Source organism: Chamaea fasciata, unplaced genomic scaffold (genome assembly GCF_029207755.1).
Source record: "Chamaea fasciata isolate MVZ Bird 193981 ecotype frontalis unplaced genomic scaffold, bChaFas1.0.hap1 SCAF_6, whole genome shotgun sequence".
NCBI lineage: Eukaryota > Metazoa > Chordata > Aves > Passeriformes > Sylviidae > Chamaea > Chamaea fasciata.
In genome coordinates, this window is record NW_027094091.1 from 49,752,362 (window position 1) to 49,765,532 (window position 13,171).

Here is a 13,171-nt window from a genome sequence, read left to right on the forward strand (position 1 = left end):
TAAAATATAATCCCACTAAGCAGCAGTGATTACCGTTCAGTATCATTAGTGTAAGCCAGTTTACTGGGAGACAGTCCAATAAAAAGCAGTCACCTTGATTTAGTATAGTTATACTGTAAAATATATATTATATACAGCTCTTAATGAGGAAACATTTCTGGATTATGTGTGTACAATATCATGACAAGGCAATAGCCCATGAGCTAAGATGCAACAAACATCCTTCTTCAGCAAAAAGAAGGAACAATCTATTCCACAGTGTTTGAGCCAAAACTCTCTTTTAAAAATATTCATCAGGATCCCCAACTCCCTTCTAGCAGGGCATTTGACTAGAAATTTTTGCAGGTAAGCTTAATGGCTTGATTGGCTGTGCTGGCCCAATTAAATTTGAACCCCTGCTTCTGTTATAAGAGATCATCTGTGTCGGAAACAGACTAGAAATTCTTGCTGGTCTGAGATGTGGGGTTTTGGACTGACTGCTTCCTACCAGCCACTCAGGTATGTGCATTTACCTTGTTTGTTTTTATTTTCAAAAATTTTATCTTTATATCTGTTTCTCCCTTCTGCAATTTCTCTTCTTCCTCTAAAATAAAAATCTTGTATTCCAACGTATTCTTTGTTACTCATCCATTTAGTTTCATTTCTTCCTTTTTCATTTCTACTCCCTCTCCCTCCTTTGGTTTGAATAGACATTAAGTGCATTATGCCCACTCCAATGAATTCCAAAGATGCTGAATCAAGGTTTAGTAGTAGCTAAACAGACACTAGTTCATGTCTTCAATACATAAAGTAAACAAGTCCTACAAGGTACTATGATGCCTTAGTGCTACTCTTAATATTTTTGTAGTTTCCAAGAGAAACCAGGAATAGTAATTAAGTCCTAAAATCTTTGTCATAGGCTAAGGACACCATCTATCTAAAGAATACTTTAATCTCAGCAGATAACTATAAATTTCAGTAGACAGTTAACAATCATACTGTTTAGTTTTTATCTTATTGGAGGAGGCCGTTCTAGCTTTCATCTGTGTATTTCCTTTTCATAGATAACACCATAAATGTCTGTTGCTTGTTTGAACGTTCACACTGAGACATTTACATGTCAGGACTGACGTGCAGGTCTGTGCCTACTGGGTCTGAATATACATCCATGTGTGGCCTCCTTTTCCTTCCAAGATCACAGGTGGGAGACATATACTGGGGATCACTGGAGGGCACACCCATGGAGGATCAAAAATCCTCCAGGAAGGGAGACTGCTGCTAAGAAGAAAGGGAGATGCTAAAGATCAAAGAGGAATAAGAAAGCATGGAAATGCTATTTGTCAGTGAACTTAATTCGACTAGTTATCAGTTGTTTTAATAGGCCACTGATCCAATTAGTACCACTGCCTACCCCCTTGGTAGTGCTAAGCTCCCTTGATGTGCTTATGCACAGCCTTGTCACAGCTTACATGTTTGTTAAGTGTGCTGCCTCTACAAGGATACTGAAAGCTCTTTTTCATTCATCCAAAACAACTGTGGTCAGAAGTTAGAGGGACAGAATAGGGCCGATAGAGAGTTATTGGTTTAAGCTTTAACACTGTGCAAGCATTCACGCTCGGGAAAGCATCGTTCGTTGCCCACAATCTGCATGAAACAACAGTTGCATCATTTTACTCTTATTCTGCTCATACAATTTCTTCAAAATAGATAAAGGTTAGTATGCTGATGTTTAAGAATATGTTTGTTTGGGCAAGCTCTGAAATGTGGAGCTTTTTCTCCATGCTCCATTCCACAAAAGGGAACAGAGAAAGCTTAAGATGTCTAGCCAATAGGAAAAAATGAAAGTAATTTCAGTGGTCTGTGCCTTAGAACAACTCTGCTATGACAAAAGGTTCTACAATTTAATTTTTTCTATGTTTGGGACAGGGGGATAGATTTTTTTCATCCTAATGTGAGAGGGCTGTGGAAACAAAGGATGAAATGAGTGTTTCTTAATCCTCTGTGTATTACAGAGGTACAAGGCTTCACTGAAATCAGATGGCACTTAGTGTTACAAGTTAAACAGACAGCTGCCTACTTGACTCTGGAATGCATAAATAAGAGTGTGTACACAGAACTATCAAGAATGTCCAAAAAAAAGGTAAATAGATAAAAATAGGTAAATCTTGCTTTTTTCTTTTACAAATCACAGGTTAATAGCAACAGTAATATATTTTAAAATTTCAGGGTTTTTTTTAGTTGAGCCCTGAATTACAGAATTATAAAATTCTCAATTCTTCGTGATTTTTTCCACTCCAGTAGAGAAATGGTTCCACCTTCTACGGCCAGTGAAGATCAGAAAAAGGAACATCAAGTATACGAAGCACAAGTACTAACTAAATGCAACAACATATGGAAGCCAGGGCTATGAAGAACAGAATAAAATGAATTTCCAACTGAAATATAACCTCTGTGTAAACATATGGTTGTTAGAACTGGAAATCCACCAAAATAATTAAAGAGAGAAAACTAGATGCCTGTTAAAGCAGGTGCCTACCAAAGTTTTAGGGCTTTCAATGGAAAGTTTCACCACTGACAAAGGAATGTGAGAATTCTGCTGTGTCTCCAGATATCAGAGTTTTTCTTAAGCACTCCAGATACTAACACATCCTCCTGTGAGGTGCCATCATATAGGAACAACCACACTTCAGAAAACTCACTGGTGACTCCCAAGAGAAAACCTGAACAAGAAGCTTTAGGTAGGAGGGATAAACCCACGGTGTCGCTGGAACAGCAGAAACTGATGGCAAAAGTTTACTAGAAATTGTTTAGGTAATTTGTAACAATGTTATTTTCACTGATACAGCACAGTCAGTATATTCTAAACAAGCGTGGCTCCAGCATATGCATTCTGGGGCAAAGCAAAATGCTATTATGGGAAGAAAAATGGCACTCTAAAGTAGCCTTTAAATAATGCTGAGATTTCCAGTTTCAAGCATGAATTTAAAATTTTCATGTATCATGTGATGGTTCTTTGAGTTACCAGGCATCAGCAAAGCTCAACAAGTAGAAAACAGGGCATCTTAGTCACCCACATCTTTAAGGCTAAGTGCATTATTTCAAATATTTCCAATGTTTCTAAATCCTTTTCAAAACTGAGGCCTTGCCCTCTCATGTAAGCTCATCTTTACTGCTGTGATTTTGCTTAACCATTTCTTCAAACAAACATGAAAACCACATTCTTAGTCTCCTAAAAAGTGTATGTAAAAAATATTTCAAATGCATGTGCCAGCCTTTGCACTTCAGCTACATGTCAGACATTTTCAGAGCCAGGTGCTGAAAGCTGGGATTAGTGGGCATTTTCAGCCTCTTACGCTGAGTACAGCAGAGCCAAAAATAACATTCTCAGCAGATTTTTCAGATTTCTCATTTATCAAACTGGGTTATTTAAGAAGTCTGCTGTAACTTCTTGTATCTGAAACACAGCAGGTCTGGACTAGCAGTAACTTTTTTTGTTGTTACTGCAATAATTATGTCCCAGAGAGCCTGCTGTTTAAAAGAAAACCTCTATTTCCCTTTTGCTTTCTTTCTGTCAGGCAGTCCTTTCTTGTGGACATTTATTTAGGGATCTTACGATAAATGCGCTTTTTTGATAGGCATAGTATTTATGAAATGGCTTTTAACAAGTATAAATTCGTCTATGTTGATTGAAAATAATGGCCAATATTGTTTTCTCTTGTAATTTCTCATACAAGAAAATTAACTGATTTTCCCAATATCCAATAGCACTACATACCCATATTTTTCTTTGGGTGTGGGATACAAAATAAAGCAATTATACCTCACTTCATTCCAGAAATGTACATTACATTACAGAAATTACAGAAATTAATTACATTACAGAAGTGTAAGCATTTGATCTTTCAAATAACTTTTCTTCAGTATGTGTCTTGCTCATACTTTTGAGGAGGCTTGAGCCTTTTCTAATTGTTACAATCATTCTACACTCCATGTCACTGTAAACCAGTCTGCTTCAAGATCAGCAAAATTCTTTCTAGACAATAACACATCAAGCCATGTCTGTATAGCACTAATCCAGATTATATGGAGCAGACAATGGAGTAATTTGTTTTAATGTATAGTTGTTAAAAGAAAACACACATAATACATGACTTTCACCTCTTGATTGAATATAAGCCAGTAATTCATTTTGTGCATGGCTGGCTCTGTTTTTTTACTGCTAATAATGCTTATGGATCATGTACCCGAGCCTTTCCTTAAAAAATCTGAATTATGGGAAGTTTAGCAGATGGTGAGTGCTTACAGGTGGACAGAGATCAAATATTCGTGTTTTTCTTTCAGAAGCAAGGTGGACAGAACCTCAGCTTATGCCAATGAGGTAGATCCACAGAGGTGAAAGGAGCTCTTACACTACCTATGAATCTCTACTAATGTTACTGCAACTTTATGGCTGCGAAGTCCCCAGATTTGCTAGTTAACTTCACTGGAAATGCTGAAGGAACTCCACACAAAATGAGGTATGTCCTTATTCTAAAGCATTTCTAATACATGTTTATATCTTATTCTTCTGCCACTGTTGCATCTTTCATCTTAACCTCCTCAGTTTTCTCTAGTGCCACAAACCAGACCATATATGACTGGCCTCAGACAGAAGTGCTGGTGACAGACAAGAACTAAAATATCTGAATAAATAGGAATATATATATTTCCAAACAATGTCTCCTAAGGAAACCATCTGTGCAGGATTTTCAGACCCAGGTCTCAGACGTGAAGAGCTATTCAAGTTTCTCCTAGACAAATTGTAGTTAAAACAATTTGAAGTTGGCTTGCCAAATATTTACCAGCAGTTATCACGTTCAGCTGAGTATTTGACTCACCCTTCGGTAGTATAGCATGTGTGCGTGCATGCACCTTAATTTGACTGGTGTGACAAATGGCAGAATAGCTCCTAAAGTCAGGCAGGAGGGATCATGTTCCAGGGCATTACACCTGTCTAGGCTTATCAACAGATCCATTTTGAGAAGGAGAGTGAAAACCAAAAGAAAACACAGACATTACATAGAAAGAAATAAAAAGTTACAATATTCATCATAACTTTGTCATCTCTTTCTATAGAGTAGAAAATATGAGAAGAAAGTAATGTTGTAGCATAATGAAAACATAAAGATTGTGTGCAAAATAAATGGAAGTATAATTTTCACTGTACTCTCAGAGACTAGGGAATTGAACATTCTGCAGCAGGTACAAAACTATGCTGCATGCAGATACCAATTAAAAGCAGTGCAATGGTCACTAAAACATTCATGTGTACATGCACTATGCAAAACCGAAATTGACCTTTACTGAAAATCTCAATTTGCTGTAATATCATTCAGTTTAACTACTGATTTTGGCTGGCAGTAGATGGGAGTGGGTTGCATTACCATATTAGTAATGTACTAAATTTTATATAAGAGAAAATATTATTTTTATCTCCAAGTCTTAAAGCAGTGAATAAAACTTTAGCTTCTGTGATTTACAATACCATCATGAACTCCCAACAAAATCACAGTCCTATAAAATTCTCTTAAAATGAAGTATTCCTTGCATGGCTTTTTTCTCTCACATTAAATGATGATTTAGTGAACTATAATATAAATGTATACTTCATTAATTTAATCACACACATGGAAATACACTAAAAGAGAGCAGAATAACTATTTGTGAAGTATTATTTATTTCTGCATTACAATTAACATGCACTTTTATGTAAACAATTTGATTTCTCATTATTATTGTGCGATAATTTATATACAGACACAAAGGTACAGTGTGTCTCTCATAACTAGGTATCATATTTTTGATGATATACACTATAATTAAAAATCAATCAGTCAAATCTATATTAAGATGTTAACTGGATGGATGAGAGCTATGAGAAAGCATTTAGAAAGCTGATTCTGTATCTATTTGTTGAATCAATCCATTATATGCAATTTACCTCAGTCTCTGAAGTCTTTTGAATTTACTGCCGTTCTCATATAATTGTCTCAAGCCAGAAGTCTGTTCCCCAAATCATCAGACGACCATGAGAACTAAAGCCCATTGTCCAAAGAGACTTGGCAAAACTTAGGTATGGAAGTGTCCAGTTCCCTTGAAACAGAATTGATATACTGGTTTCTAAATTACTAGCAAGCTGTTTAAAAAACCTGTCCTATCTGACCCATCTAATTTTCAGTGCACTATTTCAGTCGCCCTCAATCCTGGGCAAATGTAAACATGTGGAGATATGCATTGTAGGGCAGCTCAGCAGGGCTATATACATGTCACTGACTTACACACAAAGAACATGGGAAATTGTGGAGAGAATACATTTTCTAGAACTACCCCAAAAAGAGAGGTCAAAATCCTAATAATCTGTTTATCTGATCCGGCAGCTACAAATCTAGAAGAGAAAAGATTTTGGAAGGAAGAGCAAAGCGCTAGACTGAGACAGAAGAGAGTCATGATGCAAGGAAGCATCAGTAAGTTTGATGTACATTAGTAAAATTATTTTGCATCTGCCAGACTTGTTCTCTGACACAGCTATGTGACCTTCATAGGCAAAATAGCAAACTCTGTTATTTACACAAGTAAGTTGTCACTTTTCATATGATCTTCTTTTTAGTATTTATTGTTTAAGTACTAGGCTTGAAAGTAGTGGAAATGAATCCAGTTGGAGTTTGAATTAAAGTATTGGATATACCCTATAAATAAATCCAGAACCTTCAAAAAATGGTTGATCTAAACCTTAAAGATTTTATTACTTTCTGGATGATAATCTCCTTCTAAAATACTGAGAACTAAAAACAGACTACTATTAAATGCAGACACTGTTATAATCTATTTTTCACTTGATCTGGATGGTGCCTATATTCAGTCATGAAAAACCTCAGCAAGTATTTTACACCAACTAATCCAAAAGGCTTTGATTTGTAGAACACCATTATGTGAAAAAAGCCAAGACTTATTAACAACTTGTACTTTTGAGTGTACCGATATTTCCAAAGTACTCTTTTTTAAAATAATTTTTTAAATCATGGCTTGTACCTATCCTGAGAAGTTTTTCAACCTGAAATTGTACACGTATTTTTTTTCTGCCACAATCTGAAGCACTAAGAAAGTTAAACTCAGAGAAGTCTTATAAGCTGTCATCCTCATTAACCTTACCTTTCTATTTACTGGGAGTGGGGACAAGCATTCTAAAGTTTTTGTTGAAAATGACATCTTGTTCCATTCTGATGTTATTTTTGTTACATACTATGTATCAAACTCGGACCAACTTTGGATATCCTAAGAGATCTGTGATCGGAAGTGTGAGGAGAAATGCATTACAAATGGGAAACTATGGTCTTTCAACCAGAATTAGCGAGCAGCTCCATTATCCTCTTCCACATCTTATCAGGCTTATTTCTCCATCTCTGTTCCTTTTTTTCCTGAATGATCAATTTAAAAAGTAAGTGTTCTACTTCATCTTGGAAAAAGGAATGGACTACACCTGTACCAAACATTCAGGTCACTGTCTTCATTGCTACTGGAATGTTGCAGACCTATGGGTTAAAAACTCCCAAAATTCAATAGAGACAATCTAGCAGCCTACTGCTTGAGTCAATCTTTCTGCCACATTTTAATTCACTGATCTCGTATGATTTAAAATTTTAAAGGTCCATACAACTTACTGTTTTGTGCCAGAGCTTGAAGCAGGCAGTCCAAGCATCCCTCCAAGCTATCTGCTGTGCTGTCAGTGGATGTTATCTTCAGCTTTTTCAGGGCTTCACTTAAATTATCTGCTTGATAAACACAAAGGAAAAAGAAATCAGTGTCCTCAACAATTTGGTAACAGCACTATAGTCTTGAATGTGAATAGTTTGTGTAAAGTAAACAGTTCCCGTATCAATGAAGAAGACATGCATGGTCTGTGTTCTGAGGATACAAAAAGCCAGGAGTCAAAGGTTATAGATGAAATTAGACTTCTCAAATTTATATATACATTTATCATTTTGCATCTGAGAACAGGATGTCACAGCAGGCACTTTATGAAATGCCATCGAACAGCAGTTTATCCATCAGTATTTTCTCAGCTTTGCCAGTACAGAAAACCAGCAGCCGTTTCTTTGCTTCTTCCCTTGTGTGTGGGAATAAAATAGAAGAGAAATAAGCATATCCTGATCTTCTTCATCAATAGAGGCAAAGTAATTGAAAATGCCAATTTCTGCATGCTGTGTAGGCTTCCATCTTGACTATTCACAGATGCCTAGTGCTAAGCTTAGAGCCTTTTAAGAATGATGCCACTTACCACCACAATGTTACAAGCATCATTGCTTATATGAATTGTGTTAACTCTTTAAATTCCACTGATCCATAAAAACAGATGGCGTATTTCTTGAAATAAGAAAGTTCTGTTGTGGATTTCAGGTTATTAACTCTTCCCTCTTTAAAAAAACCCCACCACCACCCAAATGCAAAGAGATGAAATCATTCTCAAAAGACACCTATTTGCCCAGTAAAGGTTGGGGTGGTATGACTGTTACCATTTTGAGGATTCTATCCCTTCTTGAGCAAGGTTTAAGTGCTGGCAGCTGCAGCCTGAGCCTCTGGTAAGCCCACTGATGACTAACCTCACTCTGAATGGACTATTCTTTTAAAAATGAGTGCTGATTCAGTTTCCATGCCAACTCTGACAGCAAGCAGAAAGTGTTACTCAAAACAAATACTGTTAAATAGTGTCTCTTGTTCCCAGTGGCTGATCAAGAGCCTTGACCCAAGCTTGACACAGCCATAGGTGCAGTTTCTTTTCAATGCATCACTGGTATCTTCTGAGCCTGACTAGCAGCCAGTGCTGCCTTAGAGCTTCCCACCAGCGTAGGAAGCCTCCTTGACAGGTGAGCTGGCACCAGCTGTGCTTTGCCTCCTCTTCACTTGCCTATGTATGGATGGTGCAAAGGAAAAGAGTGGAGACACAGCAGGCATCCCATGAAGAGGGTGGAATCTCACTCCTGAAGCTGCTTCCCTTCTCAGCCAAAGCTGTGGCTTTTGTTCCACTTCTAATTTTTATTAGCATATGCTTTTGTAGTTCAATATTCCATATAGATAAAGGTGAGATACCTAACTTTTTGAAGTGCTCAGCATTTATATATGAAATTGCTTATATGTTTCTATGACCAGGCAGTTATTTTGTCTATTCAGTAATGAACACGTTCTTAGCAACACTATGGCCAGAGTGTCAGTATTCCTAAATGCAGACAGCCAGCAGTATGCTGGCAACTCTGCAAAAGCCTTTTGGGCAACCACATTTGGTTATGGCTCCTCAAGATACTAAAAACCTTCCTCCCTACTACCTCTTCACCACGCTGAGCTGTCACCTTCTGGAACAAGCTATCAGGGAAAAAAACAAAAACCCTAAATTTTATTTCCCCTCATACTCACATTACTCTCTAGCTGGCTTACTGCAGCACTTTTCTTGAATCACATTTAGCCAAGAGTAAAGTTGACACACTGCAAAGTCTCATTGGTTAAATACATTAATCAGGATATGCCACTAGAATTTGTCAAAAACCACAGATGTAGGGTACTCAATGACCAGTACTACAGTTTAACAGTGTGCACTCTACCTCCTCTTATACCTTCCTCATCTGCCTCTTTCTTATATTCTTCTCTTCAGTTTTCTGCTAACATAGCACTAATTCTCTTCCTTTCTTATAGGCATCTCCTCTCCTTGTAAATTCACACATTTAGTTTTGAGCTATAGCAACATTTAAATAAGACCCAACCTACTATATATAGTAGGTTTCTATATATATAGAAAAGCAAGGGCTCCTATAACCTGGAAAAGAACACAAGGATAAGAAATTCACCGCCACACCAGTTTTTGCAGACTATTGTCACAGAGCACACCCAGATTTTATTTCTTTCTCACAGCCTCTTCTACTTCACTTGTGCTCAATAAATCACAAGATCCACTTATTATTTCATTTTTCTGTGCAGAGATGAGTGCTTTATATAAAATACTTGTTATTTCTTTTACTCCGTGCCACATCAGAACCTGCAATAGAGATAGAGTTAGAAGTCTCCCCAGTCTATTTTCCCACCACCCCTTACTGCTCAGTGTCATGTAAAGTTTTTCTGGGGAAAGTCCACTATTTTAATACTACACCATTACAGATGATAAGCAAAATTATGCATTTTGGGCAAAATTGTTCAAGTGTGACTATCCAAATATTTCATTCCCTAGGACAAAGAACTCAATTTTTCATGGTACTAAGCATGTGCACACTCCACTGACATACACGGACATTCAACTGTAACTTTAGACACACTTCAACTATCAATGGACACTTGTGACAATGGTACTTGTGGGAATACTACTTTTAAAATATCTTAAGAAACATGTTGCACTGTGTGCTAAATTGCCCTTCCACTAGGTATACTTGGATGCTGTGAGTATTTTTAAAATAACATAACATTAGAGATTCATTTAGAAAGCATATGCATTATGTGTGGTTCTAAAAAAAATTACAATAATCCTTGATTTTCTAACAAGCCTACAACTCTAAACTTCTTGCAGCTTAATCACTCTGTACTAAAGAAGAAAATGTAATTGGAATACTATAGAAAGAACCGATCTCTTGACACAATGTCACGAGGCCAAGAGCACCGAGGGAAGAAACCATCCTTCAAGAAAGAACTTATTTACTTTAGTTCTTTCTGTCCTAGTCTGTCTCCTTTCTACACTGAGTTGATACCTTGAAAGAGACAGTTACTTTTGAAACCCAAGAATCTTGGATTTGTGCAAACAGATCTTCAATAGATTCAGAAGTTTTGTTATCTTTTTATTTTTTTCTTTTGTTGTCCTGAAAAGAACAAACCCTTATAATCCGAGATGACACTGACAGGGCTATTCAGAGAGAAGTGCTGCAATGTTCCAGAGGGCTCTCACCATATAATCACACACGGCTTCCGGACTCCTGCTGTTTCACAGCTGCCCTAAACCCGTTGTTTAGGGAAGAAGCTGCAAATGCTTCTTTTTCAAGTACAAAACCCCTGTTGTTTTCTTGTGATCATCTCCTGCTTACTTCTGTGTCTCCTCCTCCCCTTCTATAGAAGCTGTTTCCAATAGGCTTGTGGCTGCATAGGCTGATCAGATTCTCAGCAGAAAAACCCCATCAAATAAAAGCAGTATCAGGAATTTTTTTGGCTGAGTATCAGAGAAACGTGAGTTGGTACATTGTGTCAAAATGCAAGTCATGTGAAGCTCACATTAGGAGGATCCAAGGGTGCAAGATCAGGACAGCAGAGGTAAAAATTGGCTAGTAATGTTCCCTGGGGTACAGTTGGTCAACAATGTGGTATCATACTGTGAATATGTGTGGCATGAAGACTGAACTTTAACAAAAGTGTCAACTGTTTTGTTGATGACCCTAAGCACAGGCAGTCTTTCATATCTGGCTAACTGTATTGCTTTCAGAAAAATTAGTTACCTTATCTGGACAAAAAGCTCTGAATCCCACACACCTTAATCCTAAATATCCTAATGTTACAAACTGATAAGTTAGCAAGTGGAGTCTGCCAAGATCTGTCAGACCTGTCTGGCCCATTCCACCTACGGTTACATTTTGTTTTCCCCAGTAACTCCTCCTGCACAAAACACTTGTAAAAAATGAGGCAGTTTAAATACTTTGATTGCCCACTTTTTTTTTTTCTTTTTTTTTTTTTTTTTTGGTAGCACAGTATTACTACTACTTCTCGCAACCTTTTGCTATCTCTTGTGCAGGCATTTTTATGGAGAGATTTAGTCAGAAACTAACATTAGTGAATGTTTTAATATTCCATTTCACTTCACTGTACTCCTTTTCGAAGAGCTTTTCTGTGACTCATTCCTATTTGCAGTCACTGACTTGTTTTATACAAAAGAACTGTTCTTTCATCTAGTAAAAATGTGTAGTTGATCAACTTTGTTTAGGGCCAGGGCCACAGAAGTGCTGGTTAGACTGCAAAAAGTTTGAAAAGGTATCCAATAGTCTTTCTAGTAGCTTCTGAGAGTAAGAACCAACTTGCCAATTTTGCTCTGAGTCCATAGCATCTTCACCCAATTCACAGGAAAAGACCTATTCCAAGACTGATGTTAATAAACTATTTAGAACATCTTCGCTAAGTACTTAGATGGTCAGCTTTTGTCTGGACTGTTTGTTTTTCATATATCTTATAACATTTTATCCAGTATAGATATTTTCTCTACAAAATGAGGATTTTGAACTTATCATTAACATTGACTGTATCTTTTGATTGACACTTGGTAGATGTAGACATGTTGTTATTAAACAGACTATTGCATTATACATGCAACTTAACAGATAAGGAATTCAAAATTAATAGATATTGAAATGGGGCATACTGAAACATTCTGATCAGATAAAAAAAGTTTGAGCAGTTCGGCTCTTACGGGTAGAACTCAGTCTCCCCAGTATGGTGGTTGTACCAATTTCAGAGCCTTTTAAGTCTGTTCCACTGCCTCTCAGGAAACAATGAGACATCAAACTGAGCAGGAGGAACTATGCAATTTTATGTGTCTCCTTGTGTTATAATAGCATAAATCTCTTAAAAATGTAAGTGCGTACATGCACATGGGTGAGACTGCAGAAACTACTTCATTTTCTTGCACAGACTTGAACTTACTAGAATTTCAGTCCAAACTAACCCATAGAGACAATCCACCCCAGGCTCACCACAGTTGTTTTTGATGAAAAGTGTAGTCTGATGTGATATTATTTCAGAACCTGATGCAAAGATCAGACACATAATGCGTTTGGGTGAGATTTATATATTTGGCCTGAATTATTTTTGCAGCAGAAAGCCCAGCACCTGGTGAGATCTGTAGCACAACTTTGGTCTTTAATGACCCCAGATGCCACTTCCCCAAAGAAAACAGAAGACTGGTGCAAAGTTATGAGAGCCCCTTAGCTCCCAGGACATTGAATAAGCTTGCAGAAATGTACAGCATGAGTCCTTTTTGAACCTATATAAACTGAGACACATCCTCTTGGGTAATTCTTCAGAAGATACCTAGTCCCATACAAATGTTCACATGGACATTCAAAATACTCCAAATACAGAGCTTATTGAGGACAGAGAATCTTGTTCTCACATTCAGCTCATTGCCAAAAAATACTCCATCCCC

General features: G+C 37.2%; 1 protein-coding gene across 3 annotated transcripts in view; it reads right to left on the reverse strand.

Moving 5' to 3' along the window:
* The window catches only part of RAP1GDS1 (Rap1 GTPase-GDP dissociation stimulator 1), a 90,198-nt gene that overhangs the window by 49,956 nt on the left and 27,071 nt on the right, over nucleotides 1–13,171 (reverse strand). For 2 of the 3 annotated variants that reach the window (XM_066186338.1, XM_066186341.1), the window contains exon 2: nucleotides 7,677–7,787. In XM_066186338.1, coding sequence (XP_066042435.1) covers nucleotides 7,677–7,787 — 111 coding nt within the window. The remainder of the gene's footprint in view (nucleotides 1–7,676; nucleotides 7,788–13,171) is intronic. The other variant, XM_066186339.1, reaches the window with a different exon arrangement.